General features: G+C 41.4%; 1 protein-coding gene across 1 annotated transcript; it reads right to left on the bottom strand.

Moving 5' to 3' along the window:
• Nucleotides 1-327: 327 nt before the first annotated feature.
• On the bottom strand, nt 328-25,577 carry LOC110526509 (CD81 antigen). Its single transcript, XM_021607535.3, has 8 exons — nt 25,214-25,577; nt 13,036-13,150; nt 3,921-4,018; nt 3,729-3,803; nt 3,355-3,474; nt 3,101-3,199; nt 2,916-2,999; nt 328-2,792 (listed from the first exon to the last, which is right to left on the bottom strand). The coding sequence occupies exons 1-8, from the start codon at nt 25,277-25,279 to the stop codon at nt 2,730-2,732; spliced, it is 720 nt and encodes a 239-aa protein (XP_021463210.1). The 5' UTR covers nt 25,280-25,577; the 3' UTR covers nt 328-2,729.
• Nucleotides 25,578-27,710: the final 2,133 nt, after the last annotated feature.

Below are 27,710 nucleotides of genomic sequence, written 5' to 3'. Positions count from 1 at the left end.
TCTGTCATAGTTGAAGTGTACCTATGATGACAATTACAGGCCTCTCATATTTTTAAGTGGGAGAACTTGCACAATTGGTGGCTGACTAAATACTTTTTTGCCCCACTGTAATTAGGTAACCAGGAAATGTATTTTTATTGAATTAGGGTCAAGAAAGACGAGCCTGGTTCTCTAGCCTAGATTAGAAAACACTGCCACATAGGGCCTACCTGTCAAGGATATGTTAAGGATTTTAACAACTCATGTACTATACAAGATGTGAAAACAACAGGTTATTCCATACCAACAATGAATAGAGAATAAAAATAAAGTAATGGACATCATGCATTACTTGTAAAATACATTTAATCCCTTAATACTTGGGCAACAAAACCAAAATCTAAAACAGGAGAAAGGGCACAGATTTGAGTGGCAGTGGGCTCAGTCTCAGTCACTACATTGTGTAGTGTTTTTACAGTAGGGCAGTGACATAGATACTAAAAAGAGACACTCTTTTGCTGGCATTGTTCTTTCACCTTTGTGTTGTACACCTTTGTGTTGTACAGCATATACAGCCATGTTGCTAATCTTCCCAACCATTAGTAACTCAATTGATTTCTCAGTACAGCACACTGCCACTGAAGCCGACACCCATTTTTCTTTTGACAACGTACCAGACAAAATATCACAATGAAAGGCATAGCGACATTGTCTTTACATGGTCATTAGTACAATAATATATAGCTGTACATGATACAAGACACTTAACCATATATCAGCATAGGCATTATGTGTTAACAAGACAAGGTTTTGGTTGGCTTAGAAAGCCATACAGTCTATTATGTAGGACTACACAAATGATGGAGTGAGTATGTGTGAGTGTTTAAGTGCTTATGTGTGTATATAGGTGAATGTTAAGGGCCTGGTTCCATTTCAGTCCCTAGCCCATACCCCTTCCGTGTTAACAGATCTGAAAGGACTGGATGGGTGTAGATAATAGGGTGATAGCTCCACCTCACCCTCTAATGGATCAGATTCAAATCTGTGAACTCTGAAGATCGAAATGGGGAAGCTGAAGATCGAAATGGGGAAGCTGAAGATCGAAATGGAACCAGTAAGAAGTGCTTTGCAGTTGAGCAGGTAACCAAAGTCAAAGTGGAGCAAGAATGTATGAAAAGAGCTCCCCCTGGCTTTGGAACCATAGCAATGGAATACCATGAAGCATCACAACAGGTCTGCCCCCTAGTGGTGGGTTGGTCGTGGACTTGACTTGTTGACATGGCTAGTATTTGACTTCCTGACACACAAACACAACCTCTCACAACTGTATGGTCAGTGGTATTATACAGTATCGTCATACAGCACAGATACAACATTGTCCGGCATGTCCCAGCATAATAAGATGTTTGACTGTCAGTATAACAAGCAGGCATAAAAATGATTATTTGAAAATAAACTAGATTTGTATGAATGGCTGAAGGTGACTTTTTTTTGTTTTTCTTAAATATTTTTTTGCGTTTATGGCACCTGGTATTCCCAGGCGGTCTCCCGACCAAGTACTAACCAGGTCCAGCGTATTTCTTTTTACCCCGTATTAGGTCCCTTGGCTCATCTCTGCAACGGGCTCGGGAGATGTGAAGGTTGAGTCATGCGTCCTCCGAAACATGACCAGCCTACTTCTTATTACACTGCTCTCTTAACCCAGATGTCTGCTGCACCAATGTGTCAGAGGAAATACTGTTCAACTGATGATTGGAGTCAGCTTACAGGCGTCCAGACCTGTCACAAGGAGTCGCTATAGCAAGATGAGCCAAGGAAAGCCCCACCAGCCAAATCTTCCCCTACCCCAGACGACACTGGGCCAATTGCGCGCCATCCTATTGGGCTCCCGGTCACGGCCGGTTGTGTCTGGGATCAAACCCCATGCTGTAGTGGCGCCTCAGCACTGCGTTTGTCCGCTGCGCCAGCCTAGGAGGTGAGGCTTCTGTAGGTATGTATAGTACACAGCAATAGGTTAAGGACAGGACATTCAATGTAGTTTTACAGGAACAAGGTGTTGTTGGGGAGGATGGGACATTCCACTCATAAGGCTCGGAGGCATGGGGTCTCTTTATGGCTTGGATTGGTAGGTGTTATAAAAGCACAGGGGAAACTATCACCTCTATTATCTTTGTTTTAGATGGAACAGACAAATCAATAGTATCCATTCACTGTTTCTTAGTGGTTGTTGTCTATGGAGAAAACTCAGACAAGCAGTGAGTGCAGAAACTTGTGGGGAGAAGGGATTCAATACAATATCCATGCTTGCCAGTCATAAAGCACTGCAAATATATACAGTTTATACATATACATTTGAAAAAAGATTGATAAACCAACAGAGTACAATGTTTTGGACTCCTCCAGCAAAGTAGCAATACTTTACAATTAAAACAAGATAATTCCAGGATCTGTAATTGTGTGTGTGTGTGTGTGTTTAAATGCCATGCCAATGTAAACCTCAACATTTTGTACAGACTAACATTAGTCAAAATACTGAACAGCGATCGGTGACAGACAAGAATAGTTGGTACTGCATTATCAAAAACTGTGTGAGAAGATGCATTTTTGATCTTGTACAACTGGCAAAATTGGCAAGCAACTATTTGAGGAAGTGACAGGCTATAAAAACAAAAAAGGAAGATAAATATTTTCCTTCAGTCATTGGCTAGTATCTCCAGAGGTCACTAGCCCTTGCTTCTTTCCTCTGGACTTTAGTACACCGGGCTGTTGCGGATCCCACAGCACAGGACCATACTAAAGGTCATCTCAAAGATCTGACAGGAGAGAACAAAGAAATGAGAGGGGCATTATGGGTCTCTTCATAGAGATGCCAAGGATCCCTTCTTGTATGAGCTACACTTCCACACAAGCTACATCCTCTCTTTCATAATACTCACCATAATAATAGCAACTATCAGGGCAGCGATGCCAATCAGGTAAACCTTCTCGTTAAAGAGCTCCCTGATTTTTCCATGACAGTCCTGTCAAACAAAATAACACATTTGAGTCTAAATTGTATTTTGTGGCGTATGCACTATATAACCAACATTCTGTCCTCATAGTTGGCCATAAGAGTACTTACTGTAGTGGAAGCAGAGACTGACTTGGGGCAGATGTCCGTTAAACCTTGGGTGATTAACGTAGTGAACGGGTTGCTGATGCCCCTACCACAGCATTCCAACTAAAAGAAAAAGGCACGTGTTAGGGGAGCTTTATTAGTGAGATGTGTGTCTGTGTTTGGATGTTGCTATGAGATTCACTTTGTGTGTTTAAAAATCAGCTTACAAGAGAGTTTTGGACAGTTATGCTTTTAGTTGAAGTATGAGCTTGACTTACCGTCTCATGGAAGGCCTTCAGCACAGCAGTGGCAGCCTGTTTCTTGTCCTGGTCTGTTAAAGTGGTTGCTACAGAGTTCTCGTACACATTGTCATAGAAGGTAATCAGCTCTTTGGAAATCTACAACCAATAAGCACAGGATGTGTCTGGTCAGGTTATGACAGATATGGAACGCTGAAGGAATAACTGAATGTAGTTATTCCACCCTCAGTTACTTTGTCATGATCACATTAGAGCCACACTATGACATCATCAATGGCTTTTAACTCTATCATGTAGTACTGTATGCTACGCTGTGTTTCAATATACATTTTGTTTTTGTGTGTGTGCAATGTGTTTCTGTGTGTAAGATCAGAATTAGTATGTGTCCTCACCGAATCTTTGTGCATGAATCCAAAGATTCCAGCTGCCACCTCACAAGCGAACAGGATCACCAAGCAGGCAAAGAACTGGAGGAAAACAAAGCCATTCATTCAGTGGACAATTTAGGAGATAGCCGGGAATGGGCTGGCTAGACCACATACAAGTGACTCTTTGCTGCATGGTGTTCTGTCTGTATGACTCACTGTTCCAAGAAGACACTGAGACTCTTGAATGGCACCATAGCAGCCGAGGAACCCGACAACCATCATCACTGCGCCAACAGCGATCAGGATGTGAACACCTAAAATAGATAGGGAGAGAGAATAAACAAAGACAACTTGGTCAATAGTCAATATTCTACAGAACATTGCTAGTGTGTTTACTCCTTTTTGATAAGTACAGTCATCTTAAGCATCACCAGGTGGCATGAGTTAGTGTTATTTATTTAGCATGTTTTAATTCTGCCTAAATATGGAAACTTTGCAGTTATTTACACAAGGTGCTTGGGTCTCAATCCAATGCAATAAGAATTCATGTCATGTCAAGACGCATCCAAACATTGTAGATAAATGTTATTCTTATGAAGAACATATGGCATAAGAATTTAAGAGAATGCAGGAGTCGGGAAGGATATTTTGTTTTCAGTTGAAAGGTTTATAATATATCAAAGTCGTCTCTCGCCAGGCTGTGCATGTTTTGTTTTTACAGCTCCTTGGTGTGGTCAGATTTCATTAGCCCCTCCCATCATGCCTTGTGTTCATCCATCAGATGCTCAGACGGGGCTAGCATGGTAACCATGGAAACCCAGGGTAGCTCTACTGACCTTGGTGTGCTGGACTGATTTTACCCATAAATTCAATCATAAAACCTGCGCTTAGAAATAGTCCCACTATGCATTTAATGCCTAGGGCCTCACACTGAATGTCAATCAGGGGGTTTAGGTGATATTATACACTTCCTGTGACCTCATCATTAAACTTTAGTATGTGGTCCAGAGCAACAGTTGCCTGAGCCACCACTCCCCGAGGCACGTAACATTATTGTTCAGTTCTGTTTCCATGACGACAGCCCTGAAGTTTTGCAGGGATAGTAGGCCCGAGAAGATAGGGCTGGTGTGAGGTGAGCTGTGTGGCACCCATTTATCATCTGAACAGTGAATGCAGACAGGGGTAGAAATGACTGACTAACCACAGACAATATGTTCATTTTTAGCTCAAGAAAGTAATTTCGTTGCGCTTTAGTTTACAGGTCTCTTCTCTTTCTTGTCCCCTTTCTTTCTCAGATAAATTCAGTTCATGGGGGCTTTATGCAAAGTATTACAGTACCAATTTTGATAAACCAACTTGGGGAAAAACACATCCTTGCTTGAGACTCTATACTGGGCTTTAAGTAGGGGTACTGTATGCCACTGTCTCCTATGATCTCTCCCTCTCCCCATCCATCATCCTTAAGACCTCTACCCACGCCCCACAGAATACACTGCCATTCCACCCCTCTACTCGGTCCTTGATAGATACAGGGAGGGGCCCGGTCACGATTTGGGTTCATGTTTTTTTTTGTCCTGTATAATGTAATCGCAAAGCTTATTGGATTCTCGTCCTCTCCCATCCCCTCATATTCCAGTGAAGGGACACAGACGGCCAGGACAGCGCCTCTCTCCTGCCTGCTCGCCTGGCTCATTTAAAAATCGATGGCATGGAGGCTGACCAAGTGCTCCTTCAATTTCCTTGATTGTGGCTGTGCGGCGGGGGGAATTGAATCACGGATGGGGATCTTTTTACGAGCGCTGCTCAGCCATCCCTTACCATGACATCATCAGAATAAAACAGGGGCGTGACCGGCATGTTTAGCAGTGGGTCGATGCAGTATCACACCCTTCTCTCTTTCCCTTTTCTTTACCACTTGTTTGAGCTATATCCATCCGTTCATGCATTTGACCAATCTATGCATTATCAACAATGTATTTCTTTTCATCTATATACAAGTTCTAAAAATGTTGCTCTGAGAGTCAACTGGTTGGCTAAAACCAGCAGGCTAGTCTGGAGGTAATCCAAACAGCCTCAGAGGAAACTCAACATTTTTGTCTTTGTGACCAAGGTGCTTCCTGTGATGAGCAGCAAAAACATGTTTTTTTTCTTGTGAGAAGCGGTGGCACTGATGACACATGGTACCTCTCTAGATTTCATATGACCAGAGTTTGAGTCATCCGTCCTACCCACTTGTGTACTAGTGAGAACATGGTTGCTACCATAAGACATAATTGGATACCACTAAATTAGAGGGAAGAGTGAACAGAGCCTACACAGTCTTTCCATTGGGAAGAAAAGGGCATTTCAACCAAACTAATGTTTTTATTTTTACCCAAAAATGTAAATGTTAAAACACAAATAATGTGTAATTACACAAATATGGTGAAATATTGTAGGCTTTGGTCTGAGGTAAATAGTCTTTCTTCTGGTTGATTAATCAAGAGGTTCCAAACATCAGAGCCCCTGATGTGACCTACTCTGACCTCACTAACAGTAGATGAATGGTGACCTACACTCTCAGACAAAAAGGTGCCATCTAGAACCTTTGAAGAACCCCATTTGATTCCATGTAGAACCCTTTTCCACAGAGGGTTCTACATGGAACCCAAAAGGGTTTTACCTGGAGCCAATACAGGTTCTCCTGTAGGGCCGGCCAAAGAACCCTTTTTTCTAAGAGTGTAGTGCCCTGAAGAGACCCGGGCCCATTCTAAGGATACTATTCACTATTTGCCTTTTGTTCATATCAATTGACTAGTTCGATTATTATAGGCACGGAAGAATATTCTGAAAACTGCACTACGTCAAGTACTGTATGTGTTAAATCCTTCAGGTAGAGATAAATAATACACAATGCTTCAAATGGATCTTATGTTTATTTGAAACACATATTGTTCTTGGGTGCATGACCAAGGATATACAGTACAATGGATTTCCACTGAGTTTTCACTGGTCATTGCTTGTAAGGAAATTATATGACAAACACAGGGAGAAGTGCTGACCCCACCCAGGTCATCTAGAAAAAGGTTGACTCCTGACCTCATTGTGTTTCAGTTCTTGTTTTATTCAAACTATTAAAAATCGGTCTCTCTGGAGGATACACTTTCTTTGCGTGTAATAAACACTAAACTTGGAGTTAGATTCCAATGTACACTATATAGGCTAGTTACCGATAATTGTGTTAAGTTTAAATTCAATATGCCACAGACTACATTCTAAACTTTACTAAAGGTACAGGTGTGACGTGAGCTCCGCTACCTCGTACAAAATGAAAAGCCACTGCTTATGTCACTATTTGAATGTGTCTTTGGCTGCGGAATAACATGTAGAGGCTGTACCAGCCTGTGCACATGAAAACTGATACAGCACCGTGGTACTGGATAGTATAGTACTCTCCAGAAAAGTTTTGTGTGTGTGCTTGTGGGTCCATGTGCATGCGTGTGTGCATGCCTGTGAAAGCTAATGCAGCTGTTAGTCTCATTAAATCTCTGGGCAAGCAGCTGGCTCCGAGCCAGGGGAAAGACCCTTGAGTGAGAGGAAACAAGCAATGCTTGACGCACAACGAAGAGCTGTGGGCAAAATGCACGAAAGTGCTGTTTGAATGAATGTTTACGCGCCTGCTTCTGCCTACCACCGCTCAGTCAAATACCTAGATACTTGTATGCTCAGTCAGATTATATGCAACACAGGACACGCTAGATAATATCTAGTAATATCATCAACCATGTGTAGTTAACTAGTGATTATGATTGATTGATTGTTTTTTTTTTATAAGAAGTTTAATGCTAGCTATCAACTTACCTTGGCTTACTGCATTCGCCTAACAGGCAGTCTCCTTGTGGAGTGCAACGAGAGAGGCATGTCGTTATTGCGTTGGACAAGTTAACTGTAAGGTTGCAAGATTGGATCCCCTGAGCTGACAAGGTGAAAATCTGTCGTTCTGCTCCTGAACAAGGCAGTTAACCCACCGTTCCTAGTCCGTCATTGAAAATAAGAATGTGTTCTTAACTGACTTGCCTAGTTAAATAAAGGTGTAAAAAATAAAAAAAATTAAAAAAAAAATTGGCAAATCGGCGCCCAAAAGTACCGATTTACGATTGTTATGAAAACTTGAAATAGGCCCTTGAAATAGGCCCTAATTAATCGGCCATTCCGATTAATCGGTCGACCTCTAAGATGGACAGAGCAAGATAAAAACAAGAGGATTGAGATGATACAGAGAGTGGTAGGGAGGTGGAGAGACAAAACAAAGTGAAAAGAAAGGAGGACAGAGGGAGGTAGACAGAGCTGAAGAGGAGGAAGGAGAGAGTGCAACACAGATGTTAAACACAAACAGATGGGGACAAAGCTGAACTTCAGTGGAAAGTAACAGGCTAGAGGGGAAACTTTCTCAAGAAGAGGGTGGGGCAGTATGAGGGAGGAGACTGGTGAGGAATCTTTTCCTTTCATTTAAAAAGAAAAGCAACGAGGACCATCCTCTGAAGAGAAAAATACTTTATGTAATGGGCAGGCTGTGATTATTACTCCTTTTTGTGCTGTGTGTACGTTAATGTCCCTCTCCTGTTCCATTTGTTTTTGCATGTTTCAAACAAGCGAGTAAATTGTTGAAGGACATACAAACCCAGTTGCTTAAAAACAACCACAGTCTCTTGGTTTCTCTTAATCATCTTTGAAGTGTCTGGAGAGAATACATGTCAAAATAATGCCCTGAAAACATCCACAACATCATTGGAAATCCCCTGAGGATGGATTGTGCTCCAGTTGTCTACTGTTTATTAGATCTGCATGGACATTGTGCATTGTGAATCAAGGCTAAATGGCTGTATTTTCTTCTATTGCAAGTTCACTTCCCCCTCCATTTGACCTCCTTCCCTTTTGCGATATCTGTTTACCCTTCTGACCTGAATTCACAAATGATAAAAATGAATGACATAACAAGGAAGATGATTCATGAAGCCAACTCTGAATGCAGATTTTGAACGTTGGAGCCAGTGAAAGTTGAGGTCAGAGAGAGGACGTTTATGAAGGAAGTTCACCGCACAAGGAAGGAATTTCATGTGGAGTACACAAAAGGGTGGACAAGTTTGACCCCCTGAGTAGCAGGACAAATCCCTTGCTGATGTTAGTAACCTCAACGTAGTCATACAACCACAGCCAACTACACAGTATCTGACGGTGAAGTGTGAGTGATGCCACACTAGAGCTGAACATGACAGAGGAGTGCATCTAGGGGTCATATAGTGGAACACCAGCTTTTTAAGACATGCCGAGTCCAGACTCTGGAAGCAGTTCAGTGTTACATAAACCATCCAGGCTCCATTACGGTTAAATAATATCTCTACTTAAAGGACATTATCTAGAGGAAGTGGTAGCGAGAGGTATGAGCAGGAGTGCAAATTTAGACTCCTGGGGCAGGGGTGGCGTTAATAAGCATCTTCTGGCATCTTCTCCCCTCACGGGTGGGCTTTTACTGGAATCTATCAACAGAAAAGTAGACATAGTACCGTGTGTTTTCTCCCACTGAGTGTTTAATGGATCAGTAGAATTACCCTCTTACCGCTCTCCTCTGTCCAACCTCACAATGCTTGAGAGGAACCTGACAAAGTTACATTACATTTCAGTGTTTTTTTTTTTAGTTGTAGTTAATGTAACATTTAATCACACTTATTTTAATTTGAGATCTGCTCTCGTTCTCTGTCCCTCAATATGGGTTGATTGCGTAATGTAAGGTAATGTGGGTTGTGTTGAAAATGTGGTTACAGGTCAAAGGCCTATAGGTTTGTCTTTTCCTGTGAGGCTGGGTGTCTAACTTCCTGTGCACACCACAAAGGTTCTTGCTCTCTGCAATAGAGTACTGTGTTGTGGTGAGGCGCCCAGTTCCATCTGAACATAACCAGACTTCGTCTCAAAACATTTACACTTTGGACCAGAATTGTTCAAACATCATACACTGGATCTGTACTCTCTGAACTATCTGAACTTTCACAATCTCTAACTGGGAAAGTTGCTTTTAGAACACAGAGCTACTATTTCAAAAGTTCCAATGAATCAACATCGATACAATATCACCAATTATCAAGCTATGACAAGCATGATGAAATTGTGTCCTTACTTGCTTATTTTCCAAAGTATAACATTTCTACAGTATATGTCCAATACCAAGATTTGATTTACTTCACCTTTATTTAAATAGGCCATGGTGACAAAGTAATTACAATATAGCAATTAAACACTGGATTGGTAGAATGTGCAGAAGATGAATGTGCAAGTAGAGATACTGGGGTGCATAGGAGCAAGATAAATAAATACAGTATGGGGATGAGGTAGATTGGACGGGCTATGTACAGGTGCCGTGATCTGTGAGCTGCTCTGACAGCTGGTGCTTAAAGCTAGTGAGGGAGATATGAGTCTCCAGCTTCAGTGATTTTTGCAGTTCGTTCCAGTCATTGGCAGTAGAGAACTGGAAGGATAGATGGCCGAAGGAAGAATTGGCTTTGGGGGTGACCGGTGAGATATACCTGCTGGAGCGTGTGCTACGGGTGGTTGCTGTTATGGTGACCAGTGAGCTGAGATGCAGTTGTACAGTAGCAAGGCTGCAGTACTTCCTACTGCTACTCTCACAAAGCAGATCAATAGCCTTATGATATCCCCTTGCACAGAGGTGGACAAACTACAGCCCATTCAATCAGGCCACTGTTGGATGTCTAAAACTAGATAGAAAGTATGTGTAGAAATTATAATAGGCCTATACATTTTAAAATAACTGTCAGCTTTCTGGCCCCCAAATGAATTTTGACAAACAACTTAGGGGGAAAAAATAAATATATATATATATATTTTTAAATCGATTATGTACGGCCCTCTTGAATTTCAAAGTCCCGATGTGGCCCTCGAGGCTAAAAGTTTGCCCACCCTTGCCATAGCAGGTAACGCTATCCTGGCTGTGCAGCCCCTTCAGTTGTCCCCAGTCATCGATGACAACCCACTGAGCTGGGACAAAGGGGGCTGTGTCCATGGAGCCCCATGAGGTCATGGGTCAAGGCCTGCACAGGCCATTACAGTGGAATTTCCCATCACCATCCCTTCTATTCCAACTTCACAGACTATGTCCCAAATGGCATCCTATTCCTTTCATATTGCATTACTTATGGGCCCTGACCAAAAGTAGTGTACTATGTAGGGAGTATGGTGCCATTTGGGACACATCCAGTCTCCGACCTAACGAAACACACAAAATGGAAGCTGACAATACATATGAGCGACCTACTAGTGTCCCTTCCACTAGCAATTTTGTGCTACAAGAAGAATACAATAAACACTTTCAAATTCATGCACAAAGTGAGTGGGGTAATGCGTTCCTCTAATAGACTATTTCAGGATATCTTAATGAGTCTTCACTTTGCCAGAATTGCTTGATTGTTGAGACAGTCGCATTCAAAGATTTGAAGTTTGTCTTACATTTGAAGCTATGCCTTGTAATGACTGGGAATTTACAATATTGTAGATGATTATAATGTCATGCATTATACAGTTAGATATCACTTGAGTAAGATGGATGTTAGTAGGCTGATATCTATGTTAATAACATCTGGTTAATCATGACAGGCGAATGACCACAGTAATAAAATGGAGAGCTTTTGTCTCTTATAAAACAACAATTAACCTTGTGTAAAATGCACGAACTCAACACAAGGCTGTGTTTATCATTGTCTTACTCACAAAAATTACTTTGCTTTGAATGATTTTAATGTCATAACCTTAAGAAAGAGAAGATGTGATGACAACAATCAATTACTCCCTTTCCTGTTGGTATTTAACAAATGCTCTTACATAACTTAGTTTCTAAGAGCCACGAGATTTCCATTAGGTCTGAAATATAATCATGGTCAGCATTATGCCAAGATCCCTTTAAGAACAGGGAGGGAAGAGGACCCAGAGAGAGAGCCCCAGTGAGAGACGAGGAGTAGTGGGGGGTGAGACAGGAGAATATCAACATGGACATAATAGTGCAACTGAAAACCTGATCCACTTGGTGTGTGGAATCATTGTCATGGTCAGAAAAACAGACAGTTGGTCCTCTCTGGAGAATTTTCCAAGCCTCTAAAACATGTCAAGGCCTTAATGTAGGCTAAGAAAATGACAACATAAAAATGATGTTTACAGTTTTCAGAATAAGAAATGTGTGTGTGCACTCAGCAACAGTTTCTCAACAGAGATAATGCATAAACACTGCTATGGCTTCTTCTATTTGAATTCCACCCATACTGTTACAGGGGTAATGACTTAACGCAGGATGTGGTGATGACAGAGAATGTTTTATTTGGCTGGTCTGTTGTGACACTTTCGCAACACATTCGGGGTTAGAGTGCTGCGACCCTTGCTTAGGGTGCTGTTGGTCTTCTTTCAGACAGAAATAAAGACCTCAGCTACAGAACATAGCCCATAACACCCAGCTGCTAACTAAGAATAATGCGATTACCAGACGGGATCTCCCTTTTTAGTGCAATGGGAAAATCCCTGGCAACCTCAGTCCAGAATACACACATAGTGGACTGCCACAAGAACAATATTATTCAGTGAATTGTGAGGTATAAACCCAATACTACTGTCGCAGTACTTGTACTAAACAAAACTCCCAAAATACCTTAGGGAACTACACCTGTAAATGTTTGGTAGATACACAAGTCTTATTCTGTATGTGTGGGTAGTAGTTGGGTAGTACCCTAAGTATGTGTGGGTAGTAGTTGTCTAAACAAAAATATTGGATAAACATTGCACTGCTCTCTGGAAAAACATGTTTCTTGCTCAACATCTAAGCCACATAGGCTACATACTTCCTGATAACACTGGAGACCTATCATTCTGTAAACCCCTTCATAAAAAGGTTAACTGAGGGAATTTACAATTCCTCACTGATGGCATTCATTTTTCCAAATGAACCCACAACCCTGATTGACAGAAATCAAATGAATCCCCATTTTGAATCATTTAAATAAACAACTTAAGTAAGCCTAAAGGAACTCCCATTACGTTTGATCACTTTGGCCATACTGGTAGAGAAGTGGAACCTGCCATTTAGAAAACACTGAGGGATCAGTGGAGCATCGGGATACTGTTTGTTCTGCTTGACCTTGTCCCTGAGCACTCCAGGGGAGTACAACGACACAATGGACCAGGTGTCAAATAGAGAGAACCCAGCTCACAAAACCATGTTTATAACACACATATTCACCATGTTAAATGCATGGTACAGTACAGTCTGACGACAAGGAGGGAGAGTTAAAGTACTTACTGTTTAAGAAGGTGGTTGGTGCTTGATGGCCGTCAAACTTCAACTCTAGCAGGCTGCTGGTGTGGCCGTCATGTCGAAGCCACAGAGCCACGCCCAGGACCACACCTCCTGCGAGCTGGACAGAAGAGAGGGAATGAGAAAATTGGAATAGACACATGCACTCACATAGAAGAACCAACATTAATTGACTTATCTCTGACGGACAGCTCGTGATACTTCAACCATCATCAACCTAAAAGGTCAAATCTGACTTTCATACTCTAGAACAATTGTATCTCTTGACTTCTTTTTTCTGAACGAAACATACTGAGACAACTACCCTCCACACTCCTCATGCTGAATAAATCCACCTCCTAACCGAGGTGGGTGAATAGCAACAGTGGTGTTATAAGGGGTTTTGTCTCAAACCGTTCTCTTCACTAATCAGTAAATCATAGTACAAACTTCTAGTAGGAGAAACAGATACTAAGTGATTGGATAAGCCTCTGGAGAAATTGTGAGTGGAAGAACATACTCTTAGGGGACCAACCAGGTCAACGTGCGCTAAGGTTGACGGTTAGGAGGTGGATTTATTCAGCACGAGGACTGCTTGTTGTAATACATATAGAAGGCATTAATAGTAGTAAGTGTTTTGATGATTGTTGATGTTATGGATTAAGGACAAAGAAGAAACTGTAATAACGTGTACAACTGTGTGACTTGCAAACAGTGAATAAAAAGTAGAAACTAGACCCAAAACCATAGGGGAGAGAACGCCTCTGACACTCCCGTTCTAGGGGAACAAGTCTAGTTTCTACACTAAAGACAATATGATGGTTTGGACAGAATAATGATGGTTTGGACAGAGTCTACTCTTTGGGAACCCTATAAGAGCAACGGCGGGTGAAGAGTCTACTCTTTGGGAACCCTATAGAGCACATATGTCAGAGTCAAGGCCCGCGGGCCACATCCGGCCCGCAAGAAGGTTTTTTACGGCCCCTGGGATGATCTTGATTTATTATTAGAACCGGCCCGCAGCAAGCCGGCAGCCCGCAGATCTTTTACACGCACCAATACTACATTTCCCACAATGCAAAGGTGACGCACCGAGCAGTAGGCTGCTTCATTTCAATATTTATTGGCACAGCAGTCGTCAGCATCACAGTAAAATTAACTTTCAGATACCCATCAAAAATGGCAAAACGGAAGGTGGATACTGAGAACCGGGGGTTTCAAACAAGGTGGGAGTCGGAGTATATGTTCACGAAGGTAGCTGGAAAACCTGTGTGTCTTCTGTGTGGAGAAAGTGTGGCGGTACTGAAAGAGTATAATCTGAGACGACATTATGAAACGAAACACGCGGACAAAAACAAGAATATGGACATGGAACAAAGGCTACAAAAGGCAGAGGAATTAAAACGAGGCCTCAAATCTCGACAGGCTCTGTTCAAAAAAGCCAAATCACAAGGCCAGGCTGCTGTCAAGGCCAGTTTTATTTTGGCAGAAGAGATCGCTAAATCAGCCCGGCCATTTACGGAGGGGGATTTCATCAAAAACTGCATGATTAAAGTTTGTGACGAAGTTTGCCCAGAAAAAAGGCAACTCTTTTTAAATGTGAGTCTGAGCAGAAACACCATTGCCGAGAGAGTAGACCAGTTGTCCATCAATCTAAAAGAGCAGCTTGTGAAAAAGGGAAAAGATTTTATTGCATATTCCTTGGCTGTGGATGAGAGCACCGACATTTCTGACATTGCCCAGTTGTCAATTTTCATCCGCGGAGTGGACTCCAACCTAAGCGTGACAGAGGAGTTTTTGGCTTTACGTCCTATGCATGGCACAACTACGGGGCATGATTTGTATGAAGAGGTGTCAAGATGTGTAAATGAGATGGAGCTGCCTTGGGAAAAACTCGTGGGTTTGACAACCGACGGAGCACCTGCGATGTGTGGACACAGGAGCGGACTGGTGGCGAAGATACGGGAAAAGATGCAAGAGGAAAACGCGACAGGTGAGCTGACAGCTTATCATTGTATCATACACCAGGAAGCGTTGTGCGGTAAAGCCTTGAAAATGGAGCATGTAATGAGCATCATCACGCGCACAGTTAACTTTATCAGAGCCAAAGGTTTGAATCACCGCCAGTTCAAGGCATTTCTGACGGAGTTAGAAACGGAGCATGGTGATTTGCCTTATCACACAGAGGTGCGATGGCTAATCCAGGGAAAGGTGCTTCAAAGATGTTTCGAGCTTCGTGAGGAGATTTGTCTGTTCTTGGACAGCAAAGGGAAAGACACAACACAACTCCGAGACGAAATGTTTCTGTGTGAAATGGCTTTTCTGTGTGACATTACGAGTCATCTGAATGCAATAAACTTGCAGCTGCAGGGTCGGGATCGTGTCATCTCTGATATGTACAGTACAGTGAAGGCATTTAAAACCAAACTGACTCTGTGGGAGACGCAGATGCGGAAAGAAAATTTGAGCCACTTTCCCAGCTGCCAGACCATGAAAGAGAAGCTCTCTACCAGTGCGTTCCCGAGCACACAGTTGGCTGATAAAATAGGTATGCTTGCCGCTGACTTTCGACGCCGATTTGCTGACTTTGAAGCACAAAAAAGCAGGTTGGAACTGCTCGGTAACCCATTTGCTGTTGACGTGGAAAGCTCACCACCAAACCTCCAAATGGAGTTGATTGACCTCCAATGCAATGATGCACTGAGGGCAAAATATGCGGCAGTGGGTGCTGCGGAGTTCGCCCGTTTCCTCCCCGGCACAATGCCCCAGCTGCGCATCCAGGCTGCTCAAACGTTGTCTATGTTTGGCAGCACATACCTGTGTGAACAACTGTTTTCTTTGATGAACCTGAACAAAACATCACACAGAAGTCGACTTACTGCTGAACACCTCCACTCAATTCTGAGGATTTCTTCAGCTCAGAGCCTTACCCCGAACATTGATGAACTTGTGGAAAAGATGGGACACCACCAAGTATCACCCTCAACCTCAAACAAGTGAACATTACTGTGCAATCACATATTTAGAGTTTTTACTCAGTTCAAGTTTAAAAGTTAAAATTTAATATTTGTTTTCACTGCATGTTACTTCTCCTTAAACAAAGTGTTGTTTTTGATTAATAGATTTTTGCACTTTATTTTTTTGTATTTCAATCCAATTATATTTTAAAAATATTTCAGTTGAGTGGATGATAGAAAATTGCTATTATTGTTTTTTCTTTGAAGTAAATTTAGCCCACTTTTGCTAAAATAGAAAATATAGTCTACTGATGGTGCCTTAAATACCGGTTTCTTTCATTTAATGTTCATGTTATGGGGATATTTATATAAAGGAAATTTGTCTTTTGTGTCTGTTGAAAATTAAAGATTACTGACAGAGCCATAAGAAAATATTGCTTTATTTATCTGATCATATTGTAATATATTTGTTAGGTTTTCAGTAGGTTCAATTAGGTTCACTAGACTATATGCGTCATTTAAAATTTTTTCAATGAACATTCGAACAGTCCGGCCCTCGTCTTGTAGCTGATTTTTTTATTTGGCCCTCCGTCCATTTGACTTTGACACCCCTGCTATAGAGCAACGGCAGGTGAAGAGTCTACTCTTTGGGAACCCTATAGAGCAACGGCGGGTGAAGAGTCTACTCTTTGGGAACCCTATAAGAGCAACGGCAGGTGAAGAGTCTACTCTTTGGGAACCCTATAGAGCAACGGCGGGTGAAGAGTCTACTCTTTGGGAACCCTATAGAGCAACGGCAGGTGAAGAGTCTACTCTTTGGGAACCCTATAGAGCAACGGCAGGTGAAGAGTCTACCCTTTGGGAACCCTATAGAGCAACGGCAGGTGAAGAGTCTACTCTTTGGGAACCCTATAGAGCAACGGCGGGTGAAGAGTCTACTCTATAAAAAGGTAAATAGGCATTAAATCGTAAATCGTCTGGCCACCGATTTTATGGTTTATGACTAGATACCAGTCTTTGGAAATCCTATAGAGCAATGGCGAGTTGAAGAGTCTACTCTTTGGGAACTAAAGATGCCTGGTAAAGGTACTCTAAGTCTGATTGATATTATCTAAGATCTTGAAACACGCCTAACGGCACCACAAAGGCTAATCTCAGAATAAAAGGGCAGGCTACATAACCAGGCCAGTCCGGCGGGCCTGTGAGTCACCTGTTAGCCGGGTGACATAAGAACTTGAGCGAGACGAATTGGGGTACCTCAATGGTCTTATAGCAAAATCCCCCACCGCGACAATATCCCTGTTACTCCATGCTTTACCTAAACCGACAACTTTTATACAGCCCATGTTTCTATTTCAGCAGTGTCTGGTTTCTCCCTGAATTTGGATGAACAGTGAAAAGTATTTTCTACCATAGCCTCCATTTTGGCTCTGAGAATGGGGGACTACTTGGCCCCCTGTCTAGTGCCTCTCCAGAAACTGTAAAGAGCTGAAAATAGGAGGACAGACAAAGTGGGGCGTTATTCAAAGATTCATTTCTGCATAAATGTTTTATTCTATTCAGACGTATAGCAGCTGGGGACGCCAAGAGTGGATTGGTGTTGACAGGTCTTTACGGTTGCCATTAGGATGGGGAGCATTGGTGCTTAGGTAATTAATCTACACAGCACCGATTCTGCCGCAGCCCCAACAAACACAGGCAGCACAACTCTGACTAAGGAATGTCCAGACAAGTGGAGGACAAAGGAGGCCCTGCTCACCCACCCACTCCCCCAGAGTCCTGTTAGCCCCCTGCCCTACCTTATGATAAGAAAGCACAGCCACATCTGTTAACAGCTGCATAACAACACAGAACACTGGAAGAGATCACCACCCCACCTTCTCTGACAGAAGGTGGCTGTAATGCTTCAGATGAAGAGAGCTTTCACTAAAGCTTCCTTGTACCTGGAGTCAGGGTCTCTACAAACTACTACTGTACCTCTGCCCTGCAGTTGGTAAAATCCATCTGACTGGACTTAACTCCAAAAGGTTTATTAGGTTAGTGAAATGTAATATATCTAACCCATATCTTCCCAGCAGGAATATGTTAAGACTTAACCTAAGTTAGCTGTATATTAATCATGGTCCCTCTGGTTGAATTCATTCCTGAAAATAGCCTCCCCTACCCAGCCTCTCTTCTCTTCTCTCCTCCACATCTCCCTCAGAAAGCTTAATTCCACCGCTGAGGCTCGCTGCTGCCTGGCAACCAGATCAACACTGCAGCCTGCCAAAGGGTGAGGCCCCTGAACGGTTGCATTCTGGAGCAGCCAAGAGAGACGTCTGCACAGTCATTTCTTTGGGGATTTTTGTAATTTGGACATGAATATACTGTATCTAGTACTTGAGACAGACACAGACCCCGAGACACAGTAAAGTGTACATAAATTACATTAATATGATACTGTATCATACAATGTTTAATATAAACTTGTTATTAACTTTGTTTTCTCACAAATGGAAAGAGTCCATACTAATTTCCAAATTCTATATTGAGGCCTAATGGTCCCATAATATATAAAGTAAAAACATTCCTTAGGTGTGGAAAAAGCTATGGAAAAACTATGAATAAGAGCAGTGGATGAAGTCCAGTGTCTGGGAAAGCAGGCCAGTTCTCTGCAGCTCTATTGTCAGCCTGCTCTTCTGGGAGTCTTCCCTCGCTGTTGCTGTTCCCAGTATGGGCAAGGGCCGCTCTGATATCCACTGTAGACACACTGTGAGCCCCCCCGCAATAAGTCAGGTCTCATCTCTTTTCCCTCGCCTTTCCAACAGACTGGCCTGCGAGCAACCTGCAGAGACAGGTGGCTGCATGGGGAAAATAACAGAGGTAGCATGTGTCAGTGCAGTCAGTTTGCATCAACTTCAGGGGGTCTCAATGAAGAAGGGAACTTTGGACTCCTTTTCCTATCAGGACACCAAAGCCTTATGAGGGCAACAGAGATATTCCACTGTGTTTTATTCTCTGTGTGGTTTCTGCGGCAAGATTCCACTGTAGGATGTTAAACAGTTTGGAAAGTATTTCATGGTTCTATCCCAAGTACAGTGCTTCTTTCCATTGCCTCCTCCCATCCATGTACTGATCAAGCCCCAATCTACTTAGAGTTGGTTTTATAGGCTACAAAAAAGATGTCACCACAGACAAGTCACTATTCCACTAACATAATTATTAGGTAACAAAATGTTTATAGAATATTGTTACTATAGAAATGACAAAGATACGACACAGTTGTGAGCATTCAAATCCAATCCATTATTATTAATATTATCAAAGTGGTACGAGGCCAACCAAGTGACTTGCAAGTGAGTCTTCTGAAAATCTCAGGGAGACCATCCAACCATTTCATAATATTAACCCTATCAGATGAACTTAATCATGTAATTTCCATGTTAGCTAAAAAGTTAAATTCACAGAAAAACAATACACCAAAACAGCTACTATCTTCAAGTACACATCATGAACTGCTTATCTGACTTCCCTCAACTCTTGCCCGAGAAAGAGCATTTTCAGCATGTTCACAGAGTTCGAGAGATAAATGTGTCACTTATCTGTGTGAGGAAGTCCAGTACATGTTCTTCCTGTACTATGACTGGCAAACACAACATAGTATACCTCAGTGCCAGAACCCCACTGTGTTTCCCCTTTGCTGTATTAGAACTGTATCCTGATTAGAGGTCGACCAATTATGATTTTTCAACGCCGATACCGATACAGATTATTGGAGGACCAAAAAAGCCGATACCGATTAAATCGGGTGATTTAAAAAATCTATATTTGTAATAATGACAATTACAACAATACTGAGTGAACACTTATTTTAACTTAATATAATACATCAATAGAATCAATTTAGCCTCAAATAAATAATGAAACTTTCAATTTGGTTTAAATAATGCAAAAACAAAGTGTTGGAGAAGTAAAAGTGCAATATGTGCCATGTAAGAAAGCTAACGTTTAAGTTCCTTGCGCAGAACATATGAAACCTGGTGGTTCCTTTTAACACGAGTCTTCAATATTCCCAGGTAAGAATTTTTAGGTTGTAGTTATTATAGGAATTATGGGACTATTTCCCTCTATACCATTTGTATTTCATTAACCTTTGACAATTGGATGTTCTTATAGGCACTTTAGTATTGCCAGTGTAACAGTATAGCTTCCGTCCCTCTCCTCGCTCCTCCCTGGCCTCGAACCAGCAACACAACGACAACAGCCACCATCGAAGCAGCGTTACCCATGCAGAGCAAGGGGAACAACTACTAGAAGGCTCAGAGCGAGTGACGTTTGAAACGCTATTAGCGAGCGCTAACTAGCTAGCCATTTCACTTCGGTTACACCAGCTTCATCTCGGGAGTTGATAGGCTTGAAGTCATAAACAGCGCACAACGAAGAGCTGCTGGCAAAACGCAAGAAAGTGCTGTTTGAATGAATGTTTACGCGCCTGCTTCTGCCTACCATCGCTCAGTCAGATACTTAGATACTTGTATGCTCAGTCAGATTATAGGACACGGGAGATAATATGTAGTAATATCATCAACCATGTGTAGTTAACTAGTGATTATGATTTATTCTTTTTTATAAGTTTAATGCTAGCTAGCAACTTACCTTGGCTTACTGCATTCGCGTAACAGGCAGTCTCCTTGTGGAGTGCAACGAGAGAGAGGCAGGTCGTTATTGCGTTGGACTAGTTAACTGTAAGGTTGCAAGATTGGATCCCCCGAGCTGACAAGGTGAAAATCTGTCATTCTGCCCCTGAATGAGGCAGTTAACCCACTGTTCCTAGGCCATCATTGAAAATAAGAATGTGTTCTTAACTGACTTGCCTAGTTAAATAAAGGTATATATTAAAAAAACAACAACAAAAAACAAGCAAAAAAATTGGCAAATCGGCACCCAAAAATACCCATTTCCGATTGTTATGAAAACTTGAAAATCAGCCCTAATTAGTTGGCCATTCCGATTAATCGGTCGACCTCTAATCCTGATACTACAGAACTACATGCTTTGCTGCTTCCATCTGTCTGGGACCAAATAACATACCACCTTACTGCCCTAGCACCTCAGCTCTTTTTACTGCAGTCTAGTGAGAGGGCTATTTCTGCCACATGCCTTGTGTGCAGGGGGTTGTAAAATGCTTGCATGCTGCTGCTGGTGGTGGGAATGGCTCAAATGCAGATCCTGTAAACCACAGGTCAGCCACCAGCCCCTTTCCACTCTACTCTGATTTATATTCTGAGAGACCCATAAGTCTTGTCCTTGGAATGCGGGTGAACAAGAGGACATTCCCTGGCATTGTTGAAATCAGAATTGTATTTGATATATCTCAATGACTTGTTGTCCTGGCTCAAAAGGCAATCCACAGGAATGAACAAAGTGATTCAAAGGTTTTCCTGTGAAAGGATGTGTTCAAACTAAAGGTAATTAGATTAAATAGAGATGTATTTTTTTGCCAGATTGTTCTTGAAGCCACCTGTTCACCATATGCAAAAGGGCAAGGGTAGCAACCCCTAATCAACATTTTGGGGGGAAATGCCTTAAATTTAATTTACAATGACAATGCCTTTGGATTAATTACCCTTGAGAGATCAGAGAGTTGATGATATACATGTCCAGTCTAATGGATTTGGTCATTGAGCAAGCAATAGACCTGACACATCAATCCATGCAACCACTTAAGCAATCATGAATCTTTAAATGAGTATCTCTCAGTCTCCACAGATGACTGCTATGCCACACCCCAGCCCATACTATAATTCATCCTTTCCAACCTTCTTCATGACTGAGCCAAGACTCACAATGAATTTCACTCCCACATTACAACCCACATGCACAAGTGCGGGTCTTGGCTAGAGGTCGACCGATTATGATTTTTCAACGCCGATACCGATTATTGGAGGGCCCAAAAAAGCCAATGCCGATTAATCTGCCGATTAATCTGCCGATTTTATTTATTTATTTGTAATAATGACAATTACAACAATACTGAATGCACACTTATTTTAACTTAATATAATACATCAATAAAATCATTTTAGCCTCAAATAAATTATGAAACATGTTCAATTTGGTTTAAATAATTCAAAAACAAAGTGTTGGAGAAGAAAGTAAAAGTGCAATATGTGCCATGTAAGAAAGCTAACGTTTAAGTTCCTTGCTCAGAACATGAGAACATATGAAAGCTGGTGGTTCCTTTTAACATGAGTCTTCAATATTCCCAGGTAAGAAGTTTTAGGTTGTAGTTATTATATGAATTATAGGACTATTTCTCTCTATATCATTTGTATTTCATTAACCTTTGACTATTGGATGTTTTTATAGGCAATTTAGTATTGCCAGAGCTTCCGTCCCTCTCCTCGTTCCTCCCTGGGCTCGAACCAGGAACACAGCGACAACAGCCACCCTCGAAGCAGCGTTACCCATGCAGAGCAAAGGGAACAACCACTCCAAGTCTCAGAGCGAGTGACGTTTGAAACACTATTAGCATGCACCCCGCTAACTAGCTAGCCATTTCACATCGGTTACACGAGCCTAATCTCGGGAGTTGATATGCTTGAAGTCATAAACAGCGCAATGCTTGACGCACAACGAAGACCTGCTGGCAAAACGCACGAAAGTGCTGTTTGAATGAATGCTTACGAGCCTGCTGCTGCCTACCACCGCTCAGTCAGACTGCTCTATCAAATCATAGACTTAGTTATAACATAATAACACACAGAAATACGAGCCTTAGGTCATTAATATGGTCGAATCTGGAAACTATCATCTCGAAAACAAGACATTTATTATTTCAGTGAAATACGGAACTGTTCCGTATTTTATCTAAGGGGTGGCATCCATTCGTCTAAATATTCCTGTTACATTGCACAACCTTCAATGTTATGTCATAATTACATAAAATTCTGGCAAATTAGGCGGCCCAAACTGTTGCATATACACTGACTCTGCGTGCAATGAACGCAAGAGAAGTGACACAATTTCACCTGGTTAATATTGCCTGCTAACCTGGATTTCTTTAAGCTAAATATGCAGGTTTAAAAATATGTACTTCTGTGTATTGATTTTAAGAAAGGCATTGATGTTTATGGTTAGGTACACATTGGAGCAACGATAAGCACCGCATCGATTATATGCAACGCAGGACACGCTAGATAAACTAGTAATATCATCAACCATGTGTAGTTAACTAGTGATTATGATTGATTGATTGTTTTTTATAAGATAAGTTTAATGCTAGCTAGCAACTTACCTTGGCTTACTGCATTCGCGTAACAGGCAGTCTCCTCGTGGAGTGGTTAGAGGCAGGTGGTTAGAGCGTTGGACTAGTTAACTGTAAGGTTGCAAGATTGAATCCCCCGAGCTGACAATGTGAAAATCTGTCGTTCTGCCCCTGAACGAGTCAGTTAACCCACCGTTCCTAGGCCGTCATTGAAAATAAGAATGTGTTCTTAACTGACTTGCCTAGTTAAATAAAGACTAAATAAAAGGTGTATAATTTTTTTTTTATATATATATATATATATATATATATATATATATATATATATATATATATATATATATATATATATATATATATATATAAAAAACATTGGCCAACTGTGTCCAAAAATACCGATTTCCGATTGTTATGAAAACTTGAAATCGGCCCTAATTAATCAGCCATTCCGATTAATCGGTCGACATCTAGTCTTGGCACAGTCAATGATTTCTCACATGCAGTGCCCTCACCTAATCTGGGGTCACCCAAAGTAGCCTTGGGGATATGTTTACAATAGTCCGGAGGTCTACCAATACATGTCCTTCTGATTGTTGTGGTTCTATACACGCTCTTAAGAATACTTCTGCCTAATCATCAATCAATAACATATCCCTATAATAAAAATATACATCTCAAGACAGAAAAATATGGAACGAGCTGCAACAAACATTCAAACTGGACAGTTTTAACTGGATTGCTTCATTCAAAGACTCAATCATGAACACTCTTACTGACAGTTGTGGCTGCTTTGTGTGATGTATTGTTGTCTCTACCTTCTTGCCCTTTGTGCGGTTGTCTGTGCCCAATAATGTTTGTACCCTGTTTTGTGCTGCTGCCATGTTGTGTTGCTACCATGTTGTGTTGCTACCATGCTGTCTTGTCATGTGTGGCTGCCATGCTGTGTTTTTGTCTTAGGTCTCTATTTATTTAGTGTTGTCTCTCTTGTTGTGATGTGCGTTTTGTCATATATTTTTAATCCCTGCCCCTGTCCCAGCAGGAGGCCTTTTGCCAGGCCGTTATTGTAACTGGCTTGCCTAGTTAAAAAATATGTCTTCTGACTAAAATGTTATACCAGACCAATTTACACAAGTGAATGGTTCACACAGGGACATAAAAAGACTAAGGAACATTTCACTTCCACTAATGAAAGGATGGAGTGAAAATCTGTTGGGTTTTGAAAATGTTGCATAAACGTTTGTGGTCTTTTTGTCAAAGTTTCCCTCCATCCAAATGAGTCATCCACAATTAAACTTCCCCAATGAATCACAGATGCAAAGGCATTTCTGGGGATTTACACAACGATTAACGGGCCTCTTATAGTCAAACAAAAAATTGCATAATTTAATCAAGTTCTTTGGAGGCAAAAACACTACTGAAAATTAGGGGTGGAAGTATGAGATTACGGAGGGACAACATCGAGGTATTCCAATCTAAACAACGCCTGAAATGTGATCTGTAACCGAAAACGGACCACAACCTATTCCGGGCAATCATACCCTGCACTCGGTTATTATTTCTATCATTATTTTAGTTGGCAACATAATTTCGAATCTTCACATATCGTGATTGTCTGTTCCCGATGCGGTCCCTAAAATATGGCTGCTCTTCGACCCATATTCGCGATAAATAAGAACGCACCTAATATCGCTTTATGGCAGCATAGGCTACGAGTCTAGGTCTATTCAAATACAAAACCGCTATTTTTATTTTATTTGAATAAAAATATAAAAATTAAATAAATAAGACTACAACATCAGCAGGCCTATTTGGGTGAGGTTTTCCCCAGATTGTATACCTATTTGGCAACAACATCCACAAAAAAAGACTAAATAAATCACGAACTATTTTTAGCAGGAAGAGGGGGAGGTTACTGACCCTATAGACAAACAACCAAATGCTTCGCCAGTTAAAAGTCTATATTACAAGAAAAAAGTCTCACCCAGAAGATGAAGTTGAAGAAGAAAAGCATGTATTTGATACATTTAGTGCAGCCTTCGACTCCCATAGTTGAAGTATTCAGATCCCTTTCGGTGGTGAGAGACACAAGCCCAGGCGGTTTTTGAATGAAAATAATCCGATTTTTTTTGCCACTGGACTCTTTGTCGAGGTCGACGGCAACACCCAAATACTACCCGCCCCTTAAAAACTAGGTGGAAGAGACTCAGACTGCTACACAACAAGATATGTAGGATACGCAATCCTTTCACGTGACCCACCGCAGTTTTTTTTAATAAGCCTCTCTCCTTGCACAAATCGAACAAAATTGTTGTACAACGGTGCCGCCTACAGAGAAAAAGGGGCATGGCAGTCTATGTCTATTGGGCCAGTGGGTGAGTTTAGGGCCGCTATTATACAATTATTGTTAGGCCTACTACAAGACCCGGAGTGTGCATAGAGTCGACTTTTTTCTTCCATAGGTTTATCTGTGACTGGGGCTCCAGGTAGCATGGCATCAAACTGTTGGGGTGCATGTTAGTAGGCTAACTAGTTTAGGCTGTAGCCATTCACTTTGGCCTATAGAGAAGCTACATACAGGCTGCTGTTCTCAGTTTTGCATGTTAGTAGGCTAACTAGTTTAGGCTGTAGCCATTCACTTTGGCCTATAGAGAAGCTACATACAGGCTGCTGTATCATATGGAGTGATATTGTTATTGACATCCTGACAGGACAGGTTAGTATTCTCAAAGTTAGTAGCTCAATTACTGAGAATTTGTAGTGCATGCATTTTTCAAAGACCCAAATCAAGTCTTTACATTTGAAAAGCCAAGTTGGAATACTTCCAGAATATGGCAATTCATCAAGTGTGATTCTTTGGGAAGCTATACCTCACAGTCACACCACACATCTAGAAATCACCACCAAATTTATATAGGATATAGAGCGCAGGTCTACTAACCATGTGTATGTGACAAATACATTTGATTTTGCATAGCAGTATTCCAGCATATAATTTTTTTTAACCTTTATTTAACTAGACAAGTTAGTTAAGAACAAATTCTTATTTACAATGACGGCCAAGGAACAGTGGGTTAACTACCTTGTCAGCTCGGGGCTTGAACTTGCAACCTTCCGGTTACTAGTCCAGCGCTCTAACCACTAGGCTACCAAAGGCCTAGGCTAATTTAAAATACAGTATGTTACAAAGACACAATGACAACAAAGATCATAAGTAATGTAGTAATACAAGCTTAGACTTGGGGATAGAGTTAGGCAGTCACACTAGCTCATAGTCATTTATAAATGACTATTTGGTTATATTGAAATAATAGTTGAACAGCAGTGAATCTTCCAGATGGTGCTTTATGCTGTCCGTGTATTGCTGTTTTGTGTCCACTGGGTGTCAGCGCTGTATTATATCTTCATTTTAATGGATGAATATTTTCTGACATTTTTTACTGTACTTTTCATGAATCATGCATGAAGAGGATAGCTGGGCATACTATATGCAACACTCTTCAAGTTGTCTGTTTGTGGGTCATAGTTGTGTCCTTTATGGTCCTGGGGATATGATAATGACTGCTCCATCAATCAGTAGTCATTTCAAAGGCTGACCAGGAATCATCAACTAGATTAAACTGCATGACTTGCCTAGTTAAATAAAAAATACATATCTGTCCTCTGACTAAATGTTATACCAGACCAATTTACACAAGTGAATGGTTCACACAGGGACATAAAAAGACTAAGGAACATTTCACTTCCACTAATGAAAGGATGGAATGAAAATCTGTTGGGTTTTGAAAAATTTGCATAAACGTTTGTGGTCTTTTTGTCAAAGTTTCCCTCCATCCAAATGAGTCATCCACAATTAAACTTCCCCAATGAATCACAGAGGCAAGGGCATTTCAGGGGATTTACACAACTTCACAATGATTAACGGGCCTCTTTTAGTAAAACAAAAAATGGCAGAATTTAATCAAGTTCTTTGGAGCCAAAGAAACTACTGAAAAATAGGGGTGTATGTATGAGATTATGGAGGTGACGACATCAAGGTATTCCAATCTAAACAACGCCTGAAATGTGATCTGTAGCCAAAAACGAAGAGGATAGCTGGGCATATATGCAACACTCTTCTTGTTGTGTGTTTGTGGGTCATAGTTGCGTCCTTAATGGTCCTGGGGATATGATAATGACTGCTCCATCAATCAGTAGTCATTTCAAAGGCCATCAATAAAACCATCAGTAGGCCAAATTCGGCTTGCGGGCTTTCAGTTGGGGAACCCTTTCCTAGACAATAGATGAGACCAGTCAAAGATCTTATCACTGATCTGGAGTATCCTAATGTTGGTAAGGTTATGGATGCTGTCTGTAAGCTAATAAACTCATATGGCCTTGAAAGCTGTTTTAACACGTGATTGAATGGGCACAATTAAAATGACCCGTAATAGCTTTTGTTTCAACTCACAAGAGGCCACAAGAGGGCAGTGTCTGTACTG

Source organism: Oncorhynchus mykiss, chromosome 6 (assembly GCF_057628025.1).
Source record: "Oncorhynchus mykiss isolate SJ-2025 chromosome 6, ASM5762802v1, whole genome shotgun sequence".
In the NCBI taxonomy this organism is placed as follows: Eukaryota; Metazoa; Chordata; class Actinopteri; order Salmoniformes; family Salmonidae; genus Oncorhynchus; species Oncorhynchus mykiss.
This window is presented reverse-complemented; position numbering and strand designations above follow the sequence as displayed.

Coding starts and splice junctions, on each gene's coding strand:
- LOC110526509 (XM_021607535.3), bottom strand. CDS start 25,279: ATGGGAGTCGAAGGCTGCACTAAATGTATCAAATACATGCTTTTCTTC. Junction 3,475..3,728: donor GATTCATGCACAAAGATTCG/GTGAGGACACAT, acceptor TATTGGTTGTAG/ATTTCCAAAGAGCTGATTAC. Junction 2,793..2,915: donor TGATAGTTGCTATTATTATG/GTGAGTATTATG, acceptor CTCTCCTGTCAG/ATCTTTGAGATGACCTTTAG.